The sequence below is a fragment of the Sapajus apella genome, unplaced genomic scaffold, assembly GCF_009761245.1.
Source record: "Sapajus apella isolate SASKATOON/1434 unplaced genomic scaffold, GSC_monkey_1.0 scaffold189, whole genome shotgun sequence".
NCBI classification, from domain to species: domain Eukaryota; kingdom Metazoa; phylum Chordata; class Mammalia; order Primates; family Cebidae; genus Sapajus; species Sapajus apella.
The window spans coordinates 774,119-801,933 of NW_022437129.1; the positions used below are offsets into that span (position 1 = coordinate 774,119).

General features: G+C 57.1%; 2 protein-coding genes across 3 annotated transcripts in view; one reads left to right on the forward strand and one right to left on the reverse strand.

The window, feature by feature from the left end:
• Positions 1-938: 938 nt before the first annotated feature.
• GRAP (GRB2 related adaptor protein) lies at positions 939-27,381 on the forward strand. The gene is made up of 5 exons (XM_032269182.1): positions 939-1,257; positions 6,269-6,366; positions 11,694-11,816; positions 23,717-23,885; positions 25,922-27,381. Exons 1-5 carry the CDS (start codon positions 1,180-1,182, stop codon positions 26,105-26,107), a joined length of 654 nt encoding a protein of 217 aa, XP_032125073.1. The 5' UTR covers positions 939-1,179; the 3' UTR covers positions 26,108-27,381.
• SLC5A10 (solute carrier family 5 member 10) overlaps positions 27,358-27,815 on the reverse strand; it is a 70,434-nt gene continuing 69,976 nt past the window's right edge. For both annotated transcript variants that reach the window (XM_032269179.1, XM_032269180.1), the window contains one exon: positions 27,358-27,724. In XM_032269179.1, coding sequence (XP_032125070.1) covers positions 27,618-27,724 — 107 coding nt within the window. In that variant the 3' untranslated portion in view covers positions 27,358-27,617. The remainder of the gene's footprint in view (positions 27,725-27,815) is intronic.

Here is a 27,815-nt window from a genome sequence, read left to right on the forward strand (position 1 = left end):
TTTATTTATTTTAGAAACGGGGTCTCACTATGTCGCCCAGGCTGGAGTGCAGTGGCTATTCACAGGCGTGATCCCACTACTGATCAGCATGGGAGTTTTGACCTGCTCCATTTCTGACCTGGGCCAGTTCACCCCTCCTTAGGCAACCTGGTGGCCCCCACTCCCGGAAGGTCACCATATTGATGCCGAACTTAGTGCGAACACCTGATCGGCATAGCTCACCACAGCCCAGAACTCCTGGACTCAAGAGATCCTCCCACCTCAGCCTCCCGAGTAGCTGGGACTACAGGCACACGCCACCGTGCCCTGCAATTTTTTGTATTTTTAGTAGAGATGGGGCTTCACCATGTTGGCTAGGCTGGTCTCGAACTCCTAACCTCCAGTGATTCCCCCCGGCTCGGCTTCCCAAAGTGCTGGGATTACAGGTATGAGCCGTCGCACCCGGCCTACAATTCTTCTTGACCTTAAGAATTAAGTCTCACCTAAGGTGCCCAGTGTTTAAACCAGGAAAGGTACATTTTGAGCTGGGCTTTGGTGGATGAATAGGAGTCTCCTGGGTGCAGAAAGAGGAGAACACTAGGCAGAGGAACTGCATGTAGAAAAGTCCAGGGTTGAAATGAGAGTGTGGTGTGGCCCCTTGCAGTGGCTGAAGCCCAGGGTTTCTTCAGAGCGAAGAAGATGGCACAGGATGAGAATGGGGCTGTTTGTAGGGGCAGATGGAGGTAGTGGCTCGAAAGGGCCTTGAGTGCCAGGGCCTAGGGCATTACAAGAGGCACCAGGGTTTAGGGAAAGATGGACGGTCTTTGGCAAATTGGTGAATTGGGGGCCAGTATCTGGTGCCGTGAGACTCAGAGCCTGAGCCAGCAGGACGGCTTTGCCATCCTCCAGATGACAGAACGTGGGCACAAGGGGGCCCCACTCCTAGAGCTTCAGGGAGACTCCCCCGGCGCCATTCCTGGCATCTGGGGGCCGAGGCAGGGACCGAGCTGGCCCACAAGCCCTCTCTGTTCTGTGACATGTCTCTGTTTCCTGTTTCTCCCCCATCAGGGGCAGTTTCAGTCTCCACTTCAAAAGAACAAACACGCACTCAAAACAAAGGAAGACGGTCCTCAGCTGCAGAGGAAGCAGGAAGCTGTCGGCCCAGCTCTGAGCCCAGCTGCTGGAGCCCGGAGCAGCGGCATGGAGTCCGTGGCCCTGTACAGCTTTCAGGCCACAGAGAGCGACGAGCTGGCCTTCAACAAGGGAGACACGCTCAAGGTAGGGGGGCTGGAGCCAGCTGAGTTGGCCCCACATGGGGTGGGGGTAGATTTAGGCACTGGGGGCCTGGGACCATCCCAAGCAGACAGTGGCCACCAGGAGACAGGCCCAGCCTCTCCAGTTATTGGCTGTGTGACTCTGGACAAGCCACCTCCTCCCTCGGAGCCTCAGTTTCTCCATCTGGGAAATGGGGAGATAACTAATGGCCCTCCTTTGGGGCTACTGCGAGGATTCGATGAGATATTACCACAGTGTCTGGCCGGAGCTAGTTCAACCCCCAGCTTCCCAGGAAAATGTTTGAAAAGAAAATTGTTGAGAAAGGGAGAGAATGAGAGCTAGAGAGAGAGGCAGACAGAATACGGGAACGAAGGACAGAGGGAGAACGAGGGAGGAGAGGTCTTAGGAGAGAAACAAGCACACACGCTCACCTAGTAGGGCTAAAATAGCTATGATGAAGGCGTCAAGGATGAGCTTCCCAGTAGTGTGGAGAAAAGGGGAAATACTGCAGTTCATTTCTCCTTGTCTGGGCCGCTTCTGACAGATATTGCCGTCTTTCAAGACTGTCTAGACAGATGGGCCTGTGGGATCTGTCTCTGGAAAGCGTTTGCATGTGAAAGCCAGGCCCAGGATTCTAGGACTGGCCATGCCAAGCCTTGTGCACTGGAGCCACCGCTAAACCACCCTAAGGAAGTCACTGCCCTTCCCTGGGCCTCAGTCTCCCCCCTGGAGCAATGGGTGTCAGACTGGTTGCCCCTCTGGGCGCTGATCTTGGCCACAGGCTTCAAGCACATCACCCCGCTATAGCCAGGCCCTGAACTCAGCAGCACGCCCCATGTCCCGTTTAAGCAATGGGGACTGGCACCCCCATTGCACAGGTGACTAAACTGAGGCACAGGGAGGCGACATGACCTGCTTGGTATGGAGTCAGTTTTGAAGCTGTGTGCCTTTGACTAGAACCTGCGCCTGGTCTGTGCTGGGCTGGGGGTTGAGGTCCAGAGGAGAAGGAGCAATTCCTCCTTCTCTATGTTGGGGTGCTGGCACCTAAGATCACTGCAGTGCTGGCCGTGGGCCTCGTGGACATGTGGCCAGATGGGGACGGGGCAGGCTGAGCACTGGGGCTGCGAGCCCAGGCATGGCCCTCTGCGGGGGTCCAAGTCTTGGTTTCTCGTCTGAGAGCACCTCGAGGTCTTTAGACCCAGGTTTGGTGTTGGGAGGGAGCAGGGCGCGCAGGGAGCACGGAGCCGGGCTTGGAGGGATCAGGTGGCTGGGGTGAAGGCTGAGCTCCGTGACCATCCTGTCCTCTTGTCCAACGCTCCCTGTGGGTCATCCCCTGCCGCTCCACCGCCTGCCTGCAGAGCAAGTCCAACCTGGAAGAGTGGGCAGTGAAGCCCGTTCTTCAAATCTCAACCTTGGTCTTGGTTGAAAACTCAGCGGCTCATAGACTCACTCTGGATAAATGGCCCCAAACGTCACCTCCCTGGGACAAAACCCCCCTCCCTGATGGACCAGGCGTGTCTGGGTGCACGGCATGCCCCTGCCGTGGCCAGCTGGAGGGGCATGTGTGTGGTGGCTTCACTGCCATCTCCCCACGAGCAGCCTGGACGCCGAGACCCAGACTCAGGAAGCCCTTGTCACCTTGACATCTCCGTGGGAACGGGCGACGGCCCAGACCCAGCTCAGCCAGCGGGGTTCCTGCACCTGCTTTCTGCAGCTCCTCACTGTCTTGTGGCAACTCTGGCAAAGCCCACCTGAAGACTCCTCCGGCCCAGGCCTCCATCGTCACTCAGCTGGCCTTGAGCGGCGGCCATGACTCAGCAGCTGTCCATCTCATGACACCTGCCCTCCTTCCCTCAGCCCCACACACCCTGGCCTCCTTTTTGTCTCGGGGACACAGCCTGCCCCCACCTCACAGCCTTGGCACTGGCTTTTCCCTCTGCCTGGGACACTGTTCCCTACGCTTGCTTTCTTTCTCGTTCTTTTTTCTGTCTCTCTCTCCTTCCTTCCTTCCTTCCTTCCTTCTTTTCTCTCTGTCTCTCTCTTTCTCTTTTTCCTTCTCAGAGTCTTGCTCTGTCGCCAGGTTGGAGCGCAGGGTGTCATCTCGGCTCACTGCAACCTCCCCCTCCTGGGTTCAAGCGATTCCCCTGCCTCAGCCTCCCGAGTAGCTGGGACCACAGGTGCCCGCCACCACGCATGGCTAGTTTTTTTGTATTTTAGTGGAGATGGGGTTTCACCGTCCTGGCCAGGATGGTCTCAATCTCCTGATCTCATGATCTGCCCGTCTCAGCCTCCCAAAATGCTGGGATTACAGGCGTGAGCCACTGTGCCCAGCCATGCCCCACATTTTCTTACCACTGGTTCCTTCCTGTAATTTGGGTCTCAGCTCCCATGTCACCTCTTCAGAGAGGCCTTTCTGGACCACCCCTGTGTGGACACTGTCCCCGCTCTCACCCAGCCAGACATTTTCCACCTGTCACCTGATGTCCGTTTCTCACAGCACCCACGGCTACATTAAACTGCCTGGCCTGCTTGTTGCTTCCTTGTTTGTGGGCTGTCTGCCCGCTGGAATGTGAGCTCCTTGTTCCCTGCTCTGTCGTGGGGCGCCTGGCACACAGTGGGTGCTGTCAAGCAGCAACTGCATCGGGCTGGGACAGTGAAGTGGGACCGCAGGGCCAAAGGCTCGGGGCAGGTCAAGGGCTGCCTTTCACCTTGAGCAGTGGTGCTCCTCCGGAGCTGGCCTCCCTCCCCTGTGAGAATTCCCGGGTCTCAGGGGGTCTGGGGCTTTTGAACAATGTTCACAGTAAGAAATCAGCTCATGTGAGGTCAAGAGATTGAGACCAGCCTGGCCAGCATGGTGAAACCCTGTCTCTACTAAAAATACAAAAATTAGCTGGGCATGGTGGCATGCGCCTGTAGTCCCAGCTATTTGGGAGGCTGCGGTGGGAGAATTGCTTGAACCCAGGAGGCAGAGGTTGCAGTGAGTTGAGGTCACACCACTGCCCTCCAGCCTGGCAACAGAGACTCCATCTCAAAAAAAAAAAAAATTAGAAATCAGCTAATGTAACCAACGGGACATTCCTGGGTCCTCTGAGTGCAGATGACAAGGAGATAAAGCAGGGATCTCATGAGGTATATTCCACCCCATGTCCATATCGCCACATGCAGACCAGGCCATAAATGTGCCCATTGGATAGATGAGAACACTGAGGCCAAGGCACAGAGAGAGTCAGAAGCAGACAGAATGTCCTGGAGCCTCAGGCTCCCGGGCGTCCTCCTGGAATCCATGGCTATGGCGTGTGGCCTGCCGGCCCTCATTTTCTCCTTAGACTGGGGGAGTTGTTTCATTTTGTTTGGTTTTGTTGAGATGGAGTCTCACTCTGTTGCCCAGGCTGGAGTACAGTGGCACGATGTCAGCTCACAGCCTCCACCTGCTGGGTTCAAGTGATTCTCCTGCCTCAGCCTCCTTAGAAGCTGAGATTATAGGCTCCTCCACCATACCTGGCTCATTTTTTGTATTTTTAGTAGACAGGGCTTCACCATGTTGGCAAGGCCAGTCTCAAATTCCTGACATCAGGTGGTCTGTCCTTCTCAGCCTCCCAGTCCTGGATCACAGTCTCGAGCCACCGCACATGGCCTGTTTTGTTTTGCGTTGAGTGAAAGTTTCCCTGAGTCAGCCACCTGCTTCCGTTCGCCCCTGGGGCTGCTGACCTGGCCCAGGCTGCGGGGGCAGGAAGGAAGGGGCTGAGCCAGCCTGGCCTGGCGGACAGAGCAGGGGCAGGGATGGGGTTGCAGCGGCCACCTGTGAGGGTGGGGCCTCAGGCCTGGCCCTAGGACGCCAACCCAGCTCCTCTTGGGAGAATCTCACTGCTGGAGCGGGTGCCGTTACTGGCCTGCCCTGAGCCTTCGGTACCCCATACCCAATTTGTTATCTCAACAAGTACTCCCCAAAGGATGGAGCTGACATGGAGCCTGCTCCAGAACTGACAGGAGAGATGTCCCCTCAAGCTGGGGTCCAGAGACAGAGAGGACTGGAGGTGAAAATTGGTGGGACGGGACCCCCCAGTGAGCCAAAGGCCCCAGGCCTCAGAGTTCTAGCTGACCAAACAGGCTCTGCCTCTCCCCTGCTGTGTGGCCTTGGCCAAGTCACTTCCCCTCTCTGGGCCTTAGTTTCATCATCTGTAAAATAGCATTTGGTGATGTTGACCTTGGGGGGGCTGTATGAGAATCTGGGGGACACACGGAAGGCGTGCTCAGGGAAGGGAGGAAGGAGCCCCCCCTCTTGCTATGCCCCCCCCCCCCGGCCTGGCCCCGCCCCACCTCAATCACTTGGTTGCTCCCCCTCAGGGACTCCCACCCACGGTCCTGCTATTTCAGTTCCTCCGGGCCCACCTGTGGGACGACAGGGGCCTCACAGGCTCTGAAGAGGAGCCCGTGTGGCCAAGCAGGTCATGCCAGGGCTGAGAAGCAGTGTGTCTCAGACCAAAGAGCCCCCTTGTCTGCTTCCCAGAGCCTGAAATCCCCCCACTGAATTGTCACCCCTGAGCTGTTTAATGCGAGGGACCCTAGGTGACCGCTGGTGGCAGTGCTCAGGCTGGACCCCTCGACCTTCACCCCAAGGCTCGGTGCATGGCATCCAGGTGCTGCGGGCCTCCCAGACTTGGGCACAGCCCAGGAAGGGACTCAGGTCCCCACTTCTGTTCCCCAAACCCTGTGGTCCGCAGGGCCCCCGGTGGCAGATCCTGAGAGTCCGGTCCAGCCACCCCAAACCTCTTACGAGGATCGCCTGAGGCTGGGCTGCCCTGGGGCTGGGGAGTGGGCGGGACTTCGGGACCAGATTCTAACTCAGCCCTGTGACTATGGGCAGGTCCCGGCCCAGGCCCCCAGCCCATCTCTGTGAGTAGGCGCAGAAGCCAGTGCAGGCGAAGCCCACCTGGGGCCTGGCGTGTAGTGGGATCTCCGTGGTTGATGGTTGCTCCTTCCGGTGACGGCGTGGCCTTGTGTCTCCTGCCCACAGATCCTGAACATGGAGGATGACCAGAACTGGTACAAGGCCGAGCTCCGGGGCGTAGAGGGGTTTATTCCCAAGAACTACATCCGCGTCAAGCCCCACCCGTGAGTGGACCCCCCCACCCCGTCCCCGAGGCTCTCTCTTTCTTGCCATGGGAACCCCTCACTCCTGGGCTTCTGTCTTTCTGTCTGAGGCCCCCAGGCTCCACAGAAGCCACCAGCCTGGGCAGGCACAGGAGACTGAGTTCTGAGGACTTGCCCGGAGTGGGGGCAGAGTCAGGGCAAGCCCAGGCCTCCACCTGAGGACCTGAGCACCAGAGGATGTCCAGGAGGTCCCTGAGAGAGGACAAGGCCCTGGGCTTTCAGCTGGGACCTGCCGGCCTGGGACCTGCCGGCCTGGGACCTGCCGGCCTAGGGATGTCCCACGTTGGGCTCTGGGCGGGTGGCAGCCAACACTGCTGCCCCGAGAATGGCTCCAGAACAGGCATGGGGCCCAAGAAATCTATGCGAACTAATGGGATACACTTTAAATGACAGCTGAGGCAGCCCAGAGACACAGCCACTTAGTCATTCACTAAACACTGGCCACAGCTCCAGGGGGCCCAGCCCGGGTGATGCTGAAGACACAAGGGGTCAGAGCAGCCGTGTTCTGGGGGAGAAAGGCAACATAAAGGACCCACTACATGGGAAGACAGTGAGCATTAAGGTGATTTCCCAGGGAAGGCTTCTCAGAAGAGGTGGCAATGGGTGAGGTTTTGAAGGATGTGTAGGAGTTGGTTAAGTAGAAAAAGAGAAAGGCGTCCCTGGGAGAGGGTCAGGATGAGCAAAGGGAGAACAATGAGAGACAACCTGTGGCGTGTGGCACTGGCAGGAGGACCTCAAATGCCAAGCCATGTGGGGAGCTGTGGAGGTGTTAGGGTAAGATTCAGTCAGATGTGGAGACAGGTGACAGGGCCAGGCAAGCTGGAGGGACAGTTTGGGGGCTGAGATGTGTGTGTGGCTGTGGGGTGGGAGGTGAAGGAGGTTCAGGGCCAGGGCGAGGCCTGAGAGGTATTTCCTCTTTATCTCTCTTTAAGTTAGTTCCAAAGCTGCCACCACCTCCAGCTTCCTGTGCTGGGTGAGGCCCCTCCCACCCAGGTCCTCAGCCACCTGCCCGGGCCCCGGGCACTCCCAGCCTCCCCCACAGAGGCTGCAGCCTGGGTTCGGGGCCCCGCTATGTCCCTCGTGGCTATGTGACATTGGGCAGGTTTTTGTGTCAATTAAAGGGGAGTGTGTAAAGAGGGAGAGAGACAGAGAGAATCTGACCCAGGGCCACAAGCTGGAGCCAGGCCCTCAGGTCCCTGGAAGTCAAGGGCACATCCAGACAGGCCAGAGGGCACGGTGGGGAGCAGTCTCCCGGACTGAGCTGTCAGGGAGGGGCCTTCAGGTAGAAGAAATGGCCTGGCAATGGCTGGAAGGCTGGCTGGCCCGCAGCTGCTGAGAGTCGTATTTGCGCAGGCAGGGGAGAAAAGATGAGAACAGATGGCAGTGCACCGCCAGGCCTGTTGTGGGGACGCCAGTGGTCGAAGCAAGACTCTAGCAGGGCAGTTGGGAGCCATGGAGGGTTCTAGCCTCTCGTGCCTCTGGAGTCATCTCTGGCCACTTGTGTCTGGGACAGAGCAGGGATGGGGTCAGGCCCTGACTAACCTGCCTGAAACGATGCCCAGGTGTGTCCTCGGTTAGCCTCAGCACCGGCTCTGCTCCCAAAATAGCTACGGGGAAACTCCAGCTCCACACCTGACTCAGCTCATAAAGGCCCCAGGATGCGGTGGCAGAGGAAGGGCTGGGGCCTCAGAAGTTCAGAGGTAGGCCTCGTGCCTAGGCCAGGCCCTCTCCTTCCCTGAGCACCCCCTGTCAACCCCAGGAGCCCCTGGGGGAGGCACGATCTACACCAAGTGCTCCAGAGCCAGCCCCATCAGCAGGGGCCACAGCGGCACCTGCCCCAGCCTCACGGCCTGTGGGTGTCAGGGATGGCTTCCCAGAGGAAGACTGTGGCCTGCTGGGCCTGGGAGTTCCCGCAGAAGTCTGCAGGGCGTGTGGAGGAGCAGCAACACCCTGGCACAGCAGCGCATTCATCCTCCCAAGGCCCTACGAGCTGAGCACCACCATCGCCATCTTTCAGATAAGCAGACAGAGGCACAGAGAGGTTGAGCGGCTCTCCAGGATCTCACAGCTGGCAAGAGATGGAGCAGGACTGCAGCCGTGTGGCATGGCCCTCGGCTGGGACGCCCTGGAGGGCAGTGGGGAAGCTCATAAGAACAGCTATGGGGAGGCCAGGCACCGTGGCTCACGTCTGTAATCCCAGCACTTTGGGAGGCCGAGGCCGGCGGATCACCTGAGGTCAGGAGTTTGGGACCAGCCTGATCAACATGGAGAAACCCCGTCTCTACTAAAAATACAAATAATTAGCTGAGCATGGTGGCGCATGCCTGTGCAATGGTACAATCCTCAGCCACTTGGGAGGCTGAGGCGGGAGAACTGCTGAAACCAGGGGGCGGAGGTTGCGGTGAGCCGAGATTGCTCCATTGCACTCTAGCCTGGGCAACAAGAGCAAAACTCCGTCTCAAAAAAAAAAAGAAAAGAAAAGAAAAGAAAAAGAACAACTGTGGGATGGGGAGAGTCCCAGGCCGTGCACTTGCTATGCAGTCTCATGGGGTGTGGGGGCGTCTCTGCCCCTATCTGGGCCTCAGTTTCCACATCAGTAAGACAGGGACGATTCGAGGTGGCCACAGATGTAGTGACACTGGTGTGGCCCCCAGGAGCCGGGCCCTGGGGGTTTCAGGAAGTGCTTTCTTCTTCCCGCCTCCGTCAAGCCATGGTGGGGGTGGGGCTGGCAGGGGATGTGGGAGACTCCTGGGAGGGTGTGACTGCGACACTCTCTGAGGGAAGCAGCCACCCACGTACTGATGCCGCCTGCAGGGTTTTGTGGGTTCTTCGAAGAAATGTGGCCCCTCAGGAAACTCCCGCCCTGGGCCACACTGGGCACTGTTCCAGGACGGAGCTGGGGGCTTCCTGGTGGAGGAGCTCTCAGCCGCTCCCCTCCCTGGTCACCCCAACCGTGGGTACCCTGGGCCCCCCTCCTGCCGCAGCCTGTGGCATTCACCTCCTGCCTTGAGACACCCCGGCTGGCTGGGCACCTGCCTTCAGGTCTCCAAACCCCAGAAGACCCAGGCCAGCTCTCCGGATGGTTGCCCCGAGCCCCATACCCAGCGGCTACCTTCCCCATGTCCCCTCCCAGAAGGAAAGTCGCCGTGACAGGGCCGAGGGGCCTGTTCGTTTGCAGGCAGCAGTGGTCTAGAATCTCATGTCCAGGGGATTGGGCTTCTCCGGAAACCATCGCTGAGTTAGGAGCCTGAGAACAAGGAATTTATTTAGCCATTGGGAAGAGGACAGGGAAGTGGGGGAGCCAGTGGGGTGTGCTGTCGGCGTCATCGCTGCTGGGGGCAACCGGAGCTCCATCTGGCTGGCGATCGGCACCAGCTGAAGACAGCACAGAATGTGCGGCTCGGAGTCATCCCTCCGGAGGGCAGGGTGCTGGGGCGCCTACCCCGGTGCCCCATCAGTCACCACTGGGAGTCAGACTGTTCCTGGGGGCCTCAGCCTGCCCTGAATCCAGGCCAAGTATGTCCGTCACCAGAACAAAAGCCCCGAGGTCTGTGCTGAGCAGGCTTCATCCTGCCGAGGCGGCCCAGGGACACGGCCTGGACACTAGCGGTACCGCAGCCTTCTGCACTCGGCCCGAGGGCTCATCAGCATCCGAGACAACAGGAAAAGCCCCGCCCGGCTTCCACTACCTGCGCCAAGCTCAGCCTGACTCAGGGAGCGGAGCATTTGTGGAAGGAGTGAGGGGAAACAGTCTGTCTTCGTCCCAACATGAGGCTTCCGGCTGCTCTGGGCCTCAGTTTCCCCGTCTGAACAATAAAGGGGTCAGAGCCAAAGCTGGGCTAACACACTGGAGCTAGGAAAGTCAGTTAGAGATCAGCCAGCCCCTCCGATGGGGGTGTTTTAGTCCTGAAGGCTGCTGTCGTGGAACGCCATCCACTGGGTGGCTTGTGAACCACAGATGTTTGCTGCTCACTGTTCTGGAGGTTGAAGTTCAAGATCAAGGTGCCAGCTGATTCGGGTCCGGTGAGGCTGTGTCTTTTAGCTGTGTCCTCAGGGCAGAGAGGCAAGTGAGCTCTCTGGGGTCTCTCATAAGGGCACCAATCCCATTCACGGGGGCTCCAAATCACCGCCCAAACTCTAATCACGGCCCCACCTCTAACTACTGTCACATGGGGGATTAGGTTTCAATATTTGAATTTTGGGGGGACACAGAGTCAGCCTATAGCCGTGGCTAATTCCTGAAGAGGCCACCAGGAGCCACACAGCAAGATCAGCAGGACTGGAAGATAAGTTTCACTACCAGACCCTGGGGGTCTTGCAAGAGTCTAAGCATTTGCCAGGCGCCTTCTGCATGCCCAGTTCTGTTTCCTCAGCAGGAAAAGGAACCTGGACCTGTGAAAAAAATCTAGGTGGCCTGAGTCTGTGCAACGGGTACAGAGAGAGGTATTTCCTCACCAGATCAAAGCTACTATGATTTTTGTCATCTGTTTTTGTATTTTTTGACTTAAGTGTTTTTTAGGAATGGGGGTGGGGGAGTGTCTCACTGTATTCCCCAGGCTGGGCTCAAATTCTTGGCCTCAAGTGATCCTCCCATCACAGCCTCCCAAGTAGCTGGACTACAGTCACGCACCACCAAGCCTGATTTGTTTTTTGGCTTTAAAGAATCTGCCGGGCCGGGCGCGGTGGCTCAAGCCTGTAATCCCAGCACTTTGGGAGGCTGAGGCGGGTGGATCACGAGGTCAAGAGATCGAGACCATCCTGGTCAACATGGTGAAACCCCGTCTCTACTAAAAATTCAAAAAATTAGCTGGGCATGGTGGTGTGTGCCTGTAATCCCAGCTACTCAGGAGGCTGAGGCAGGAGAATTGCCTGAACCCAGGAGGCGGGGGTTGCGGTGAGCCGAGATCGCGCCATTGCACTCCAGCCTGGGTAACATGAGTGAAACTCCGTCTAAAAAAAAAAAAAAAGAATCTGCCATCTCAAAGGGAAAGTGAGACTGAGCTTGGCTGGGTTGTGGTTAATTGGAGTATGACTTTTCTGTTTCCATAAGGGTGTGTGTTTGCTGGTAGGATAGGCTGGCCTCAGGAGCTAAATGCTGGGATTGTGTTCCAGCTCCTGCCTGCCTCTGCTGTGTATATTGTGTCACTTCTCTGTGCCTCAGTTTTCTCATCTGTAAAATGGGCGCAGTCACCTCTCCCTTGTCTCAGACGTTGAACGCCTGGCACATGGTGGGAGGCTGGCTGAGAGCCTGGTTTCCCATGGCCTTCACTGGCTCCCTCTCTCCACAGGTGGTACTCGGGCAGGATTTCCCGGCAGCTGGCCGAAGAGATTCTGATGAAGCGGAACCATCTGGGAGCCTTCCTGATCCGGGAGAGCGAGAGTTCCCCAGGGGAGTTCTCCGTCTCTGTGAAGTGAGTTCTGGCCCTTGGGGGTGTGTCCAGAGGAGGGTGGGTGGGTGGAGGGGCAGCATATAAATTGAGCCTTGAAGCCTGGGATGGTCTCATGGAATGAGGGCAGAGGGATGGCATCCCTGCAGAGGGAGAAGCCTGGCAGAGGCCTGGAGACAGGCGGTGGTCTGGGCACCCCAGGGTGCAGCCCAGAGCAGTGGGGTGTGTTGGGAAGGCAGGCTCAGGCCAGCTGTGCAAGGCCTCAGGGCCCAGGCTTTATTCTACGAGCATAGGAGCATCCTAGGTTCTTTATCAGGAGGGGGCGATGTCCAGGGTGATGTGGATAGATACCGGGGCAGGAGAGCGCTGAAGTGCCCAGGGCATGTCAAGGATGTGCTCGGGACAGGGTCTCACCCTCTGTGATGTAGTTGGGAAGATGCACCCTAAGGCCAGGCTGCCTGGGTTCGAATGCTGCTTCTGCCACTTCCTGGCTGTGTAAGCTTGGGCGAGTCACTTACCTTCTCTGTGCCTGTCTCCTCACACGTAAAATAGGCTATTGCATGGAATAAATGACTTGGTATATTTAAAGCAATTAGAATAGTTCCTGGCAGGGAGGCAGGGTGGCTGTGCTGGGGAACATCTGGCACTGGATTAGGGGGTCGTCAGCCATGGGCAGCCCCATCCCAAAGGCCACACAGGGGTGATGGAGGAATCCCGGCTGGAAGGTAGCAGCAGGAATGGGGGTGGGGAGAGACATGGTCAGCTCCTGGCTCATCTCTGTCCTTCCTACTCTCCGGGCCTGGAAGAGTGGAATCTGGATGCATTAGTTTAAGGAATATTTATTGACTATGTGCCACGTGCCAGGATGCTCTAGCAGTTGGGGAAACCACAAGGGAAAAACAAAGTTGCTGCTGTTGTGGGTTTCGGTCTTAGTGAGTGAATGAGAAAACACGTGAAGACAGAATGAACCAAGGTGGTCAGGAAGGGGCTCTGAGGAGGAGGCATTGCCGAAAGATCTGAACTAGAAGGTGGGGGGAGAGGCTTCCAGGCAAAGGGAACAGCGTTTGCAAAGACCCTGAGGTGGGAATGCGCTTGGGGCGTTTAGGAACCCAGGGGAGGTGGTGTGGCTGGAGCAGAGTCAGTGAAGGGCGGGGCTGCGTCCCAGCCACATCCAGTCATCACGGAGGGCCTGAAAGGAGGCCGGTTTTTTCTCAGGGTGATAGGGAGCCATGGAGGGTCTTGAGCAAGGGAGAGATATGACTGGACTCCTTTTTTTTTTGCGACGGAGTTTTGCTCTTGTCGCCCAGGCTGGAGTGCAGTGGCGCGATTTCGGCTCACTGCAACCTCTGCCTCCCTGGTTCAAGCGATTCTCCTGCCTCAGCCTCCAGAGTAGCTGGAATTACAGGCGCCCGCTATGCTAATTTTTGTATTTTTAGTAGAGACAGGGTTTCACCAGGTTGTCCAGGCTGGTCTCCAACTGCCGATCTCAGATGATCCTCCTGCCTCGGCTTCCCAAAGAGCTCATTACAGGCATGAGCCACTGTGCCCGGCTGGACTCCATTTTTAGCAGATGCCTCTGGCTGCTCTTCCCCTGCCCTCTGGCGGGGGGAAGGGCGTGGCTGCAGGGAGGCCAGTGGGGAGTCGGGCGGGAGGTGATGGCTTCTGGGACTGTAGAGGCAGGGGCTGAGGGGACACAGAGAAGTGGCTGGGCCCAGGTGTGGAGGCGTGTGCGGGGCCACCAGCAATGCCAACTCTCAGGACTGCTGTGGGCACAGAGCATGGAACGGAGGAGGCGCTCACCCTGCCAGCTTACTGTCACCATCGGAGTTAGGACGGGCTGGCAAAGAGGCCAGCCGGAAGGAAGGAATGAAGGAAGGGGTGGCCTGAGAGAAGTGCAGTGTGGCCTCTCATGATCTTCTAAAGGATGAAGAAGGCCAGGTGTGGTGGCTCACGCCTGTAATCACAGCACTCCGGAAGTCCGAGGCAGGCAGATAACTTGAGGTCAGGAGTTCAAGACCAGCCTGGCCAACATGGTGAAACCCTGTCTCTACTAAAAATACAAAAACTAGCAGGGTGTGGTGGCACACGCCTGTAATCCCAGCTACTCGGGAGGCTGAGACATGAGAATCACTTGAACGCAGGAGGCAGAGCTGCAGTGATTTTGCCACTGCACTCCAGCCTGGGTGATAGAGTGAGACTCTGTCTCAAAAAATAAAAATAAATAAAGGACAAAGCAATACAGGCCCGCTTCGACAGCCAATATTGGGGCTGGGTGTGGAGAAGGAAGCGTGACGGGCGTGGGGTCAGGGGATCCCAAAGAAGCAAATGAAGGCAGATTCAGACAGGCTGGGCCGTAATGGCCCATGAGGGCTCCTGCTGGGGGAAAAGCATCCCCACCTGATGCTTTCCAGGCTCTGCGGGGTCCCTGTGGCTCCCCTGTGTTCATCTGGCCCATTTTGTAACAAGCTTTTCACTGTGTGGGCTCAGCACATCCGCTACTGGCCCTGCAGGGTGGTGAGCTCCCCTGGATCGGGAGACACTGAGAGAGGTGGGAGACTATGGTCAGGAAGGCGACTCATTTATTGTTGTGATAAAGGCACGGTGGCTCACGCCTGTAATCCCAGCACTTTGGGAAGCTGAGGCAGGCAGATCACCTGAGGTCAGGAGTTCAAGACCAGCCTGACCAACATGGAAAAACACCGTCTCAACTTAAAATACAAAATTTGCCAAGTGTGGTGATGCATGCCTGTAATCCCAGCTATTCAGGAGGCTGAGGTGGGAGAATCGCTTGAACCTGGGAGGCAGAAGTTGCAGTGAGCCAAGATCGTGCCATTGCACTCCAGCGCAAAACTCCATCTAAAAAAAAAAAAAAAAGGAACACCTGAGGCTGGGTAATTTATCAGGAAAAGGCGTTCATTTGACTTGGTGTTCTGCAGGCTGTATAGGAAGTATGGCGCCGGCATCTGCCTCTGGTGAGGCTGCAGGAAGCTTTTACGCATGGTGGATGGGGAAGGGGAGCTGGCATGTCACAGGGGGAGTCAGGGGCAAGTGGGGAGGGAGGTGCCAGGCTGTTTTCAATGACCAGAGCTTACTCATTACTGCAAAGAGCCACTGATGCGGGGCTGTCCCGTGACCCAAATACCTCCCACCGGGCCCACTTCTAACTGGGAGACAGGCTTCAACGTGAGATTTGAAGGGGACAAACATCCAAACCATGACAGGGAGGCAGACGTCTGAGGGGTCACAGCCCCCCACTCACCCCTCGCCCCCCCAATTGGTGGAACCAGCCATCAGCCTTGTTCCCTTCCCTTTTCTTCTGGGGTCAGACTGGTGATCCTGAAGGTCAGGAAGGGCTTGTGCCCCCCTCTGAGCTTCTATTTCCCCATCTTAAAAATTCAAGCACTATCAGCATGTGTGCGTGTGCACGTGTGCACGTGTGTGTGTGTGTGTGTGTGCTGGAGGGTTACTGTGCATTCCTGACCCTCACTGCCCACCCCCAGGATAGTGTAGGCACCTGGAGCCTGGAGTCCCCTCGGGCCCACCCCCCACGCCCAGCCCAGCCCAGCCCAGCCCCCACTTCCCTGCAGCCCCGGGGAGCCACAGCTTCTTCCAAGTGTTGGCTGTCCAGGGCCTAGTCACCTCCTGAGAATGGCATCCGCCAGGCGGCCTGGCCTGGCTCTGAGTGGCTGCTGGAGCCAATCCCAAAGCCCAAGGTCACCCAGCAAAGTGGGGACACAGGGGACTCAAACCATGCCTGGAGCCGGAGTTGAGGGGGAGGGGCTGGCCCTCTCAGCCCTTCTTCCTCCTCTAACAAGTCATGTGGCCTCGTCCTCTACATTAGCGCCCCGGTGTGCTGCCCTCTTCAGGCGCCTCTCTGTAAGTGCAGCCACCTGTGCACACGCACGTGATCAGACCTGAACACCACAGGCTTGTGAGTTTGTTCAGCACACATTTATTGAGCATCAGCTGTGTGAGAACCACAAAGCAGGACTGGAACAGGAGAAATGGTCACAGCTGGGGCCAGGGGTCTCTATGATGAGCAAATGAATAAATGAAATTCAGTGACAGTGGATACATTCCACATAGTGAAGGCACCAGGTAGGAGGTGACATCTTAGTTGGGCTCTATAGCATGAGTAGGAGTTTGGTGCACAAAGAAAGTAGATGATTTGCCAGGCACGGGGAACAGCATGAGCAGAGACCTCGAGGTAGGAAGCGAAGGGTGTGTTTGGATAACAATGTGTTTTCTGACCAGGAGGGAAGATGGACAGCCCTAGGGAGCAGTTCTTGAGCAGGTGAGCCGGCACTGATGTTTCCTTGGAAGGGATCTGGAAGCGTCCCTCAGAGAAATCCTGTGCCCTCCACCCTTTCCAAACCAAGGCACGCTGGCCAAGTGTGCCCAAGTCAGAACCGTCAGGAGCTTCCTGGGCTCAGCTGGCTGTGGTATGCACACAGCACCAACAGGTGGTGCCCTTGATCCTTGGTTTTTCCCTGCCTGGGCCTGGGCTCCTGGGTCCTGCTCCCACTCTGTCCATCATCTGTCATGGGGCCTTTCAGTGGTCCTTGGACAGCCACCAAGCAGGGGTCAGAGTAGGAAGCTGAGACTCACATGGGGCATGTGGCTAAGAGCATGACATTTTGAGCAGCAGTCAGCTCTGACACCTGCTAGCGGCTGGCTGTATAATCCTGGGCAAGTTACTCCCCTGAGCCTCAGTTTCTTCATCTGTAAAATGGACAGCTATGTAGCATGTTTTGTATGATGACTGGCACATGATAAGTTCCAGTTATCGTAATTATATTAAGCCCCCAAGGACCACACACCATGCTGGGGAGGGATTAGGGAGCCCCTCCTGGCCTGGAAAACTGCTCCGCACCCCTGTCCATGAATCCAAGGCTCTTGGAGAAGAGGCAGCGGCACAGGGAGGCACGGAGCCCGGACGCTGGGAAGCCAGGTGACCCGAAGGCCATCTAGGAAAGCAACAGCCTGGCCAATTTGTAAGAGCTCTTCTGCCCTCGCTGATTGGTGCTTGGGAACTCTGATGCCACTACGAATGGCATTGCCAGCATATTCCTGCCAAGCCCTGTAAAGCTGTCAGACGTGGGTTTATGGGCCTCATGCTGCCTCCCAGAGCAACTGTGGCCACAGCTCGCTGCCCTTTACGAGTTTACAAAGGGCTGTGCCCCTCCTCCTCCAGGGAGCACGTCTGAGCTGGCAGACAGCAGGCCAGGGGCCAAGGCTGGTGTGCCGTGTCTGGGCTGCTACTGTGGACTCTTCTGCCATGAATGACAGTTTGTTCCCAAGTGATGTATTTGCCTCTTTCTAGCCAGAGGTACCCTGGAGTCAGTGCACATGTGTTTGCCCTGCTCGTCTGGTCGCTGAGCTCCTGCTGTGAATCTCAGGGGCTGGGACTCAGCCACCAACTAAATAGGACAAGCTCTCTGTCCCTCAAGCGCTCGAGTGCTACTGGGTGACAGACAAGCGATTAGGAAATTATATAAAATCTTACACAATGACCAAGGCTTTGGAGAAAATGAAGCAGGAAAGGGGTGTGGGTGCAATGTAACGAGGGAGGGGCTGACTGCAGGCAGGGATGGGGAGAAAGTGACGAAACGTGCACGATCCCCAGGAGCCCTGCTTGCAGGTAAGGAGACGGAAGCAGCCTCCCCAAGGCCACACAGCAAGGAACTTAGAGCTGGTGCCCATCGACCTCTGTGCCCTAACAGACCTGGTCTGTCCTCTCTGAGCTCCAACGACCCAGCAGGAGTCTGTCTACACCCTCCCAAGGCCAGCTTCACTCTAGGTCCTCTCTGCTGCAGAACAATCTGTCCACCCCTCCTCCTTTTGGGCCAGCTGAGGCCAGAGAGGGAACATGCCTGATGGAGATCGCCCGGCAGGGACTCAACGCCCAGGTGGCTCCGCAAGTCCACAGGCCCCGGTTGGGGTGGTGGGGTACCTAGGGCTCCTGCCCCCTCCCGAGTCTTGTTTTTCCTCTCCGGGCTGACACTGTTACCTTTGCTGCTACTGCTGCTGCTGCTGCCACCAGGCCAGAAAAACCCGCTGGGCAGGACTGGCTGCTGCCAGCATTAGGCCTGACTTGGTCCCTTGGGGTTTTTCAGACAGCCCAGGGGCCAGCCTAGCCCCTGTCCCCCTGAATAGGTGGATATAGAGATCACACAAAGAGTCAAAGACACCCATGACTGCTCAGTGAGAGACTTGCACATAACAGTCACTTCCCAGAGTGGGAGACACACACAGACACAAACGCACAAGCATGCCAGGAATGCACGCTCAGACACAGTGGAGACGCTCTCACATCCCAGGCACTGCCCACTGGAGCCAGCGGCTCCAGCCGCCCCTGCTGTCCCCAGCACAAGCCCACAGGCCCAGCGCCCCCCCTCCTCCGGCTCTGGGAGGCTCGTGCAGCAGCGCTGGCTGCCCTGGATCCAACCCTCCCGGTTCTGGGCCATCCGGACTCAGATTCAGTTCCTCCCACAAGCCCTGAAGTTCCCACAGGCCTTGGGAAGGGAAGTGAAGTGGAGTCTGGAGAGGCTCCAGAAGGAAGCCCCAGTCGGAGGGGTTCTCAAGTGCTTTGAGGCTCTGCCTGGGCCTTGAAGGATGGTTAAGGCCAAGACTAGACAGAGAAAAGGGAAAAAGCATTATTCCTGTGAGGGCCATGAGCAAGAGCCCAGCCAGGCTGGAGTAACAGGCCAGGCTGGGAGAGGGAGTGACAGCGCTGGAGGTGGGAGACGAGGCAGCCCCACGTGGCCTCAGGCATGGGCCAGCTCAGCAGGAGGGGCTGCACCAAGCCTCAGTGTCCTCTGCCGTCAAACAGGACATGACCAGGTGGGAGAAGGGATGAGATTTCCCATTTACTGAGCACCTAGTGTGTGCCACACACAGACTGGGCAGGGGCTGGCACATGTGTGTTTACCAGATTTGAGAATTCTCCAGTTCCCAGTTGGAAAGCCCTAGAATTCCTGGGCTTCTGGCTCCTTTAACCTGATTTCCGGTCCTCCACTCCCTCACTCCTATGTGATCAGAGAACTGCTCCAGATAACTTTCCAAGTGTCTAAAGATGAACTTCAGGTACCATAAAGTTCAAAGTTGCTATTGTTTGGGGTTGAAATCCTTTTCAAACCCACCCCAGCCTTTCTGTCCCCTCACCCAGGGGAGTGGGGCCACCTGTATGCAGGCCCCTCCTTGAGGCCAGCAGGGAGTCAGGGCCTTCTGCCTGGGTACCCAGGGCCAGAGAGGTGGAGCCATTGGGACCCCTGTCTCCAGGCTTCTGGCCTGCCTGGCTGTGGGTCGCTGTCACTCTGCTGCTTGGAGCAGCGCCCCTCCCTGTGCACCACAGCCAGAGTCCAGTAAACCCTGGGCTGATTAGCACGTGGCACTAGGGAGTCATGGGGCTCAGAGGCTGCCTCTCGGAAGCCTCTCTCTGGGAGACTTCAGTAGGCCAGACAGGGCGGGGGACACCTGTCCGCCTGCATACCCGCCTGGGCGTCATGGGCACATGGACACAGGTCCCAGAGCTGGCAACACGAGTGGCTGAGTCACTGGGAACGAGGCCCGCTGACGGCACGGGAGCAGCCTTGTCTCAGGTTTGGGGACTATTGGTCCACCTGTCCAGAGCCTCTGTTCTCATGTGGAGAACTGGCTCCGTTTCTGGCTGTGGGACCCTGAGGACCAGATACATCTCAGAGCCATGGGTCAGCAACCCCAAGGTCAGGGTCAGAACACCTGGCAGGCTGCAAGCCCAGTTCAGAGCCAATAGCAAAGGGTTTCAAGAACAAAGCATCACAGTGAGGTCCTGGGGCTTGGGCAGTGATGCTCCGTTTGCTGAGTCCCAGCTAGAACTGACCTTCAGGGTCCATTCCTGCCTCCCTGCCTTTTTAGCGTCTCATATGCAAATCCTTATGAATGGAAAGTTACAAGGAGGCTGTGAGAGGAGCTGAGGGACCCAAGAAGGCTCTGACTCTGAGTGATGGGGTCTGATGCAGCTCTCAGAGGATGGGCTGTTTTATCTGGGCCTTGAGGCATGAGTAGGAGTTCAAGAAAAATTCCTTCCAGCTGGAGGAAATACCGTGTGCAAATGCCCGGAGGGGTATTTAGAAGTCATTTGGGGCCGGGAGCTGTGGCTCATGCCTGTAATCCCAGCACTTTGGGAGGCCGAGGTGTGCAGTTCACCTGAGGTCAGGAGTTTGAGACCAGCCTGGCCAACATGATGAAACCCCATCTCTACTAAAAATACAAAGATTAGCTGAGCATGGTGGTAGGCGCCTGTAATCCCAGCTAGTCGGGAGGCTGAGGCAAGGTAATCGCTTGAACCAGGAGGCGGAGGTTGCGGTGAGCCAAGATCAAGCCATTACACTCCAGCGTGGGGAACAAAAGAGAAACTCTGTCTCAAAAAAAAAGACCCCTTGAGTGGGATGGAGTAGGGGGAATCCCATTTTGCCCCACTCATCACCCAGATCAGAGAGTGGGAAACTTGAACACATCTTTATCTTAAATCTTTCATCTTAAAACATCAATAAGGCAGCAAGCTGCCCCAAGGGTGACAGAGGGAAAGACTAAACCACAGGCAGGGATAGGACACGGAGCAGCAGATCTGGGTAGCTGGGGTGACAGACAGCACCCTCTTGTTCAGGAGAACCATAGGCCTGAAGGAACTCAGGCTGTGGGCGAACCCCAGCTTGCAAATGTATTAAAACCAAATTGTTTAACCAGATTTTAATTTGCAGCCCAGGAGGGGGGTGTGTGTGTGCACGCGCGTGTGTGTGCACACGCATGCACCATCAAGTGCTTTGGACTGGTGGTTGGATCTCATTTAGCCCAAATGTGAACAAAACGATCCCTAGCCTGTGGCTCAGGAGGCTGAGGGGCACTACCTCCCAGTGGCTGTCCTGTGCCCCTACCCTGACTCACCCCATTCACAGGGTCCCAGGCTTTCCCAGCTCTCAGCCCTGCCAGACACTGAACAGGTGCCCTCCCTTGGGGTCCTGAACTGTGTTCTTGCTGGTTGGGAGCTGGGGCTGTTCTGTGTTCTCCCCACAGCGCCCAGCCCAGCCAGGTGGGCCCAGGGCGGCCCTGTTGGCAGCACCCGCACAGCCCCGGGTCCCAGGCCTCTCAGCTCCCTTGCAAGGAGTGTACCAGTGCCCACATTTGCAGGCCAGGACATGGAGGCCCGGAGAGGTGGGCTGGGGTATAAGTCCAGGAAGGCTGGCTGTAGAGCTGGGAAGGGTGGCTAAGGTCTGGCCAGGCAGAGAGGACAGGGCAGGGAGGGAGGAGGGCCTCCTGTGGGGGTCACAGCGCCGGTAGCAACACGGCAGAGCAGAAACGGAATGTTGAGCTCTGGGACAATAGTCATATCATAATTGGAATAATTGTTATTGCGATTGTCATGTGATAATAACCAATCGGGAGCACATTAGGCAACATTTTACATGTGTGAAGTCAGATGTGTTCCCAGCTCTGACCTTTCTCATTGTGTGGCTCTGGGCAGGTCATGGCTGCACTCAGGGCCTCAGTTTCCCCACTGAGGCATGAGTAGGAGTTCAAGAGAAATTCCTGACCGGGTGCAGTGGCTCACGCCTATAATCCCAGCACTCTGGGAAGCCGAGGCAAGAGGATCATCTGAGGTCAGGAGTTCAAGACCAGCCTGGCCAACCTGGTGAAACCCCATCTCTACTAAAAATACAAAAATTAGCCGGGCATGGTGGAGCATGCATGTTGTCCCAGCTACTCAGGAGGCTGAGGCAGGAGAATCACTTGAACCTGGGAGTCTTGGAGGTCTCAGTGAGCCACGGTCGTGCCACCGTACTCCAGCCTGGGTGACAGAGTGAGACTCCATCTCAAATTTTAAAAAAAGGAACAATTCCTTCCAGCTGGAGGACATACTGTGTGCAAAAGCCTGGAGGTGGGTTTAGAAGTGGTCTGGACCCCTTGACTGGGACGGAGTAGGGGATCCCATTTTGCCTTACCCGTCATCTAGACCAGAGGTTGGGAACCTTGAAACACATCTTTATCTTAAAGTTTTGTTTTTTTTTTAAGACGGAGTCTTGCTCTGTGGCCCAGGCTGGAGAGTGCAGTGGCACCATGTTGGCTCACTGCAACCTCCGCCTCCTGGGTTCACACGATTCTCCTGCCTCAATCTCCCTAGTAGCTGGGATTACAGGCACCTGCCACTATGCCAAGCCAAGTTTTTGCATCTTTAGTAGAGATGGGGTTTCACCATGTTGGCCAGGCTGGTCTTGAACTCCTGACCCTGTGATTTGCCCAGCTTGACTTCCCAAAATGCTGGGATTAAAGGCATGAGCCACCTTGCTAGGCTTCTTTATCTTAAATCTTTAATCTTTTTTTTTTTGAGACAGAGTTTCACTCTTGTTGCCCAGGCTGGAGTGCAATGGCGCTATCTCCGCTCACTGCAACCTCCGCCCCCTGGGTTCAAGCGATTCTCCTGCCTCAGCCTCCTGAGTAGCTGGGATTACAGGCACCTGCCACCATGCCTGGCTAATTTTGTATTTTTAGTAGAAATGGGGTTTCTCCAAGTTGGTCAGGCTGGTCTCGAACTCCTGACCTCAGGTGATCTGCCCGCATCAGCCTCTCAGAGTGCTGGGATTACAGACATGAGCCACCGTGCCCGGCCTCTTTTTTTTTTTTCTTTGTCTCTTCGAGATGGAGTCTCACTGTGTCAGCTGCACATCCAGCTAATTTTTGTATTTTTAGTAGAGATGGGGTTTCATCATGTTGGCCAGGATGGTTTCAAACTCCCAACCTGAGGTGATCCACGCACTTCGGCCTCTCAAAGTGCTGGGATTACAGGCGTGAGCCACTGTGCCCGGTCTCTTTATCTTTAATCTTAAAACGTCAACAAGGCAGCAAGCTGCCCCAGGGATGACTGGTGGAGAAACTAAACCACAGGGCCCAATTTGCTCCTCCTGGGCAGTGAGGCAGGTCAGCATCCCCACAGCGCAGTGGGCAGTGCCGTAGTCATGTCTGCCAAGATCTTGACCCACAGCCGCACTGCGTCCGGTCGCAGCCCCACAGGGCCCGTCCTGGGTGGGACATGCCGAGTGTGAGAGGCTCCAGTTAGGTCCTTCTGCCTGGTCCCAGCCAGGACAGGCTCTGCCCTGGACAGTCTGGAAGAGCAGGCTCTCTCCTCCCCTGGGCTAGAAGATACTTGGGGTGATTTGGCGGCAGTGGGCTGGAAGGCTGGGCACAGACTGGGAATGAGAGAGAAAGGGGCCTGTTTGCTTCATCGGAGAGGATGTAAAGGAAATGAAGCTGGGCAGGTAAGTGAGCCAGATCTTGAGTCTGAGGTGTTAGAGTTTACCCTGAGGCCGAGGGAGAAGCCATAGAAGGTTCTTGGGAGGGGGAGGACATGAGACATCCAACATGTCATGCCTCTCTCAAAGGAGGAGGCTGTGGTCTGAGTCAGGATGAGTCTAGCACCTGCTCCCCAAGGGACCGTGGGACTGGGAGGAGCAGGGAAGCAGGGAGAATGTCCAAGTGGAGGGGAACGGCGAAGAGATGCGAAGGAGATGCTCTCTGATCCCCACACACTCAGAACCTCTCATTCCACGTTGCCAGTATGCCGGAGTCACTGTGCACCTGTCCAGCACGGAGATGGTGTCATCGTGAGGAAATGGAGGGTCAGAGAAGTTGAGAGACTTGCATGAGGTCACATAGTGAGAGGGTGGCCTAGTTCAGAGCCACACCCTTAACTCCTGTATTCCACTGTCAGATGGGGCACCCCAGACCTCATGTGGAGCTGGCTCAGTGGGGCCTGTCTCACCTGCCCCTTATCTGACTCCAGGTCCCGCCCTGAGGCAGGCTGGTTCCAGATGGCAGTGAGATGGGAGAGCCCCTGGGCCAGCGGGCTGGGCCGGCCACTGTCTGACGCGGCCTCGGGGCCTTTCCCCTAGCTATGGAGACCAGGTGCAGCATTTCAAGGTGCTGCGAGAGGCCTCAGGGAAGTACTTCCTATGGGAGGAGAAGTTCAACTCCCTCAACGAGCTGGTCGACTTCTACCGCACCACCACCATTGCCAAGAAGCGGCAGATCTTCCTGCGAGACGAGGAGCCCCTGCTTAAGGTAGGGGCGGGTGGGGGCTGGCCCCTGGGAGCCTCTCTGCATCTCCTGCCTTCTGGAGCAGGGGAGATGCTGATGCCGAGGCCACGCTCAGGCCTGGCCTCCCTTTTCCAGCAGTCTGGTAATGCAAGAGAGGTCCAGCTCAGGCTTCAAAGTTATATCCTGGTGGTGGCTGGGGTGAGACTTGCAAGGGTGGGAAAGGCGAAGAGGGAAAGAAAAGCGGAGGACAGAAGGAAAATCCCCTGGGGACAAACTGTCTAGCTTGTTCTCAGCTCCTAGAATAGTGTGTGGCACACAGTAGGTGCTCAATAACTGTTCACTGAGTGAAGGAAGGCACAGACCCCTGCTGAGCCTACTGGGTACCATGCACTGAGTGGGTCTCTGTAGTCTGGGAGCCTCATTGTGCCCATTGTACAGATGAGGAAACTGAGGCTCAGAGAGTGCATAACTCATCCAAGGACACTTACCTGGTAGGCTTAGTCCTGGTTTCTGCTTCCAGAAGAGTTGACCTTGGGTGTGGGGCAGCTGAGTGCTCGTGGGCGGCTGGCTACGGGGTGAGGAGTAGGGGTTGTCAACCCCTCCACCTCACACTAACAGCAATTTGCCAGACAGCCCTTTCATCAAAGGGCCCCAAGCGCCAGCTCTTAAGCTGATTAGGATGCCAACAATAGCCACTGGGGTTAATAGCCCAACAGGCTGTTTTCTCAGGAGCAGGGATGTTGGCAAGGCCTGGGCTGGAGGTCACGACCCTGGGATATTTGAACTTGCACTCTGCAGAGGATATGGGGAGTGTGACCAAGGCCTGGTGGGAGGCTGATCATCACCGCAGAGAAGCTCCAGCCATGTCTTGTTCCCAGCACCTCCCGCCACCTTTCCATGTGATCAGAGGCCAGTTCATCCCCTCAGTTTCTCCTCTGTTTAACAGGATGAGCCCTGGGGTCTGATATACCAGGGAAGTCAGACAGTGCCTTGCAAGACCCTCACTAGCCCCTCCTCTGTTGGCCTTCCCTGCCCGACCCTGAGTGCCCAGGTTGCTGTGAGCTGCCAGTCTCAGGGGCCTCTTCTGCCCAGCTGGCCCCTGTCTGCCAGATCTCCATCCTCTTCCCTGTTAACTGCCTGGGCCAGCTCTGCTCAGAAAATGTGAGGGAGCGGGGATGGAGCTGGGGTGGGGGTGACTGAGCACTCCCCTACACCCACCACCTCGCTCTGGCCCAGGCCCTGGGGTCCCCCACCCTGCGGCGTGACTCCAGAACTGTCTCAGTCCCCTGGGACCCATGACGCCTCCTCCTTCCTGGGCAGAGAGCTGCTAATTACAGCCTCTCTGCTGATCCTATCACTCGTCCTGGATGAGATTCTGCAGGTTCAGAGCTGAGATCCTGGTGGGCAGGCAGCGTCAGGGTGCTTGGAGCAATAGTCACGGCGCCGGGCAGACGTGCTGCAGAGCGCTCCTGTCCAGCTATGCACAGGTGGGGAAACTGAGTTTCACAAAGGGCAGGGACCTACCCAACGCCACACATGGGGCATAGATGGGACCGGAACCCCAGCCTGAGAGCTCAGAGTGACAGTTCTCTCCCTCAGTGGCTGACCAAGGGCAAGAGCCCTAAACACGGCTCTTAGCTGCACACCACTTTACAGTTTATGAGGCCCATTCTCATGGCTTTGCGGCCTGGTGTCAAAAGCTATCATGGCTGCTGCAGAGTCAGGGAAATAAGACCCCAAGAGAAGCAGGGACCCAACCAAAACCCACCCTAAGGACCAGGACTCAGGTCCCCTGACCCACCAGCCCTATGGTGCCAGTTGGGTGGCTGGGAAAGCTGTGTTCTATGTAGATGCAGCATCCGCACAGCAGACAGGCAGGGGTGTGGGCAGCAGGAGGCCCAGGGGTGGCACCGCCACTGATCTGGATTTAAAGTTCAATTGCAGTGCTGCCCTGAGACCCCTCCCTGCCTGTGGCAAATCACTTCTCTCTGGTGCCCCCAAGGGAGAGCAGGTTGCAGGGCTTCCGAAGGCACCCTACTAACCTCTTCCTCCTCTTGCAGTCACCTGGGGCCTGCTTTGCCCAGGCCCAGTTTGACTTCTTGGCCCAGGATCCCTCACAGCTCAGCTTCCGCCGTGGTGACATCATCGAGGTCCTGGAGCGACCAGACCCCCACTGGTGGCAGGGCCGGTCCTGTGGACGAGTTGGCTATTTCCCACGGAGTTACGTGCAGCCCGTGCACCTGTGAGCAGCCGGGCAGCTAATCTGGCCAATGGGCCATTTTCTAGGAACTGAGGTCCAGAGAGGACATGGACACCCCCAGCCTGGTCAAACAGTCACAAGGGGCTCAGCGGATGGCCTTGGACTGAACGTGGGCTCCTAACTGCCTCCTGCCACTTCACACAAACTGGGATGGCCCAGGTTCCCCAGCAAGGGTACCTAGCAAGGGTGGCTCTGGGGCTTCCCGGCTGGTTGCTTCCCATTGGCTGCCAGCTGTCTGACACCACAGGGCGGAGTCTGTGAAGGCCCCACCCACCTCTTCCTTTCAATGGCCTCAGGAAGGCTGAGGACTCCCAGGTTTCACCCACTGGAGGCTCAACCTGAGGAACCCTGGGCGTGGTGGGTGGGTTCACCTTGGGCTGACCACCCCCTGGGCCTGCCTGCCCCTCCCTCAAAAGGCCCTTCAAGTTGTAAGGGTTGTTGGGAGATGGCTTAGCCTCGAAGGACAGACTGCTATTGACCTAAACTCACTGGACTGACTCCAGGTGGACACCAACTCCTCAACAGCCTCATGATTTCAGCACCGCCCGGGGTACTGAGCACCCCGCCCCGCCACAGGGGGAGAGGCCCTGAGAGCCCGAGCAAGGGGCGGGCAGTGGGGAAGGTGGAGGCACACCCTTCTCCTATTGGACAGATGAACCCCAAGGCCAAGGCTTGGGCGCAGCCACACGGAGACCCTGGCTGCTCTCCCTCTTGTTTGTCTGGGCCCAGGTTCTGCCCGGACAAGCTCTCAGGAGGCTGAGAAACCTACAGGCCAGACAGAAAGTTGGGGCCAGAGTTGGGTTTTAGAAATTCTGCAGGATCCTGAATGGGAGAGCTGCCCAGGTGGGGCATGGCCCCTACCTGAGAATGGGAGGGTCCTCCAGAGAATGTGCCACCATCAGGGATATGAGCAGGGCCTGCCCAGAGCCTGGGCAGCTTTGGGAGTGGGAAAGTCAGGTGGGACTTGGAAAGGCTTTGAACACCAGGCTGATGGTGGAGGGGACGGTGGGAAGGGAGGGAGGGTGAGGAGGCTCGATCTGGCGTTTGGGAGCAGGTGAGTGGAGGGAGGAGTCCCTGGAGGAGGCTGCAGTCCCTTGGTGGAGGGCCTTGCTCTGGCCATGTGGGGCTCTCCCTCCATCCAGAGCTGGCCCAAGACCCTTAGAGCCCTGAGTGTTGGCAAATCTCACTGCTCCTGACCCGGCCTGTGTATTCAAAATGAAAGCAGTAAAATCAACATCAGTGTGTCCATCAGAAATCTAATTTTCTGTCCAATGATGACTGCTTTGATGCTGTTTTTGAAATGTCGCTTTCTTTTTTCCCATTTCCCCCCTGATTTTTCAGGGCTCCTGCTCTGCTGGCTTGGCCAGTTCTTGGGGACTGAGCCATTGTGCAGCTGTGAGGAGAATCTGCCCCTCTCGGGGTCGCGGGGTCCCCAGGAGGGAAAAGCGTGGACCTGAGGATTTGGGGCTCCCGCCTTCCTGCCTAGGGTGGCAGCATCAGGCGAAGTAGGCGTAGAAGAAGATGTTGACGCACATGAGGAGGATGGCATTGAAGCCACAGACACGGGCCCAGAATGCATATTTCTGGGGCATTTGGCCATCACCTGGAGAGGGTTGCAGAAGGAGAGGGACAGATGAGGGACACAAGGCCACACCTGGTGCCCCTGCCTTCAGCCCCAGTGTCAAGGTGGAGGA

Bases quoted from the DNA above. Each gene is read 5' to 3' on its own strand.
- GRAP (XM_032269182.1), top strand. From the start codon at position 1,180: ATGGAGTCCGTGGCCCTGTACAGCTTTCAGGCCACAGAGAGCGACGAG. The intron at 6,367-11,693 runs GTGAGTGGACCC...CTCTCTCCACAG, and splicing joins ATCCGCGTCAAGCCCCACCC to GTGGTACTCGGGCAGGATTT. The intron at 11,817-23,716 runs GTGAGTTCTGGC...CCTTTCCCCTAG, and splicing joins GAGTTCTCCGTCTCTGTGAA to CTATGGAGACCAGGTGCAGC.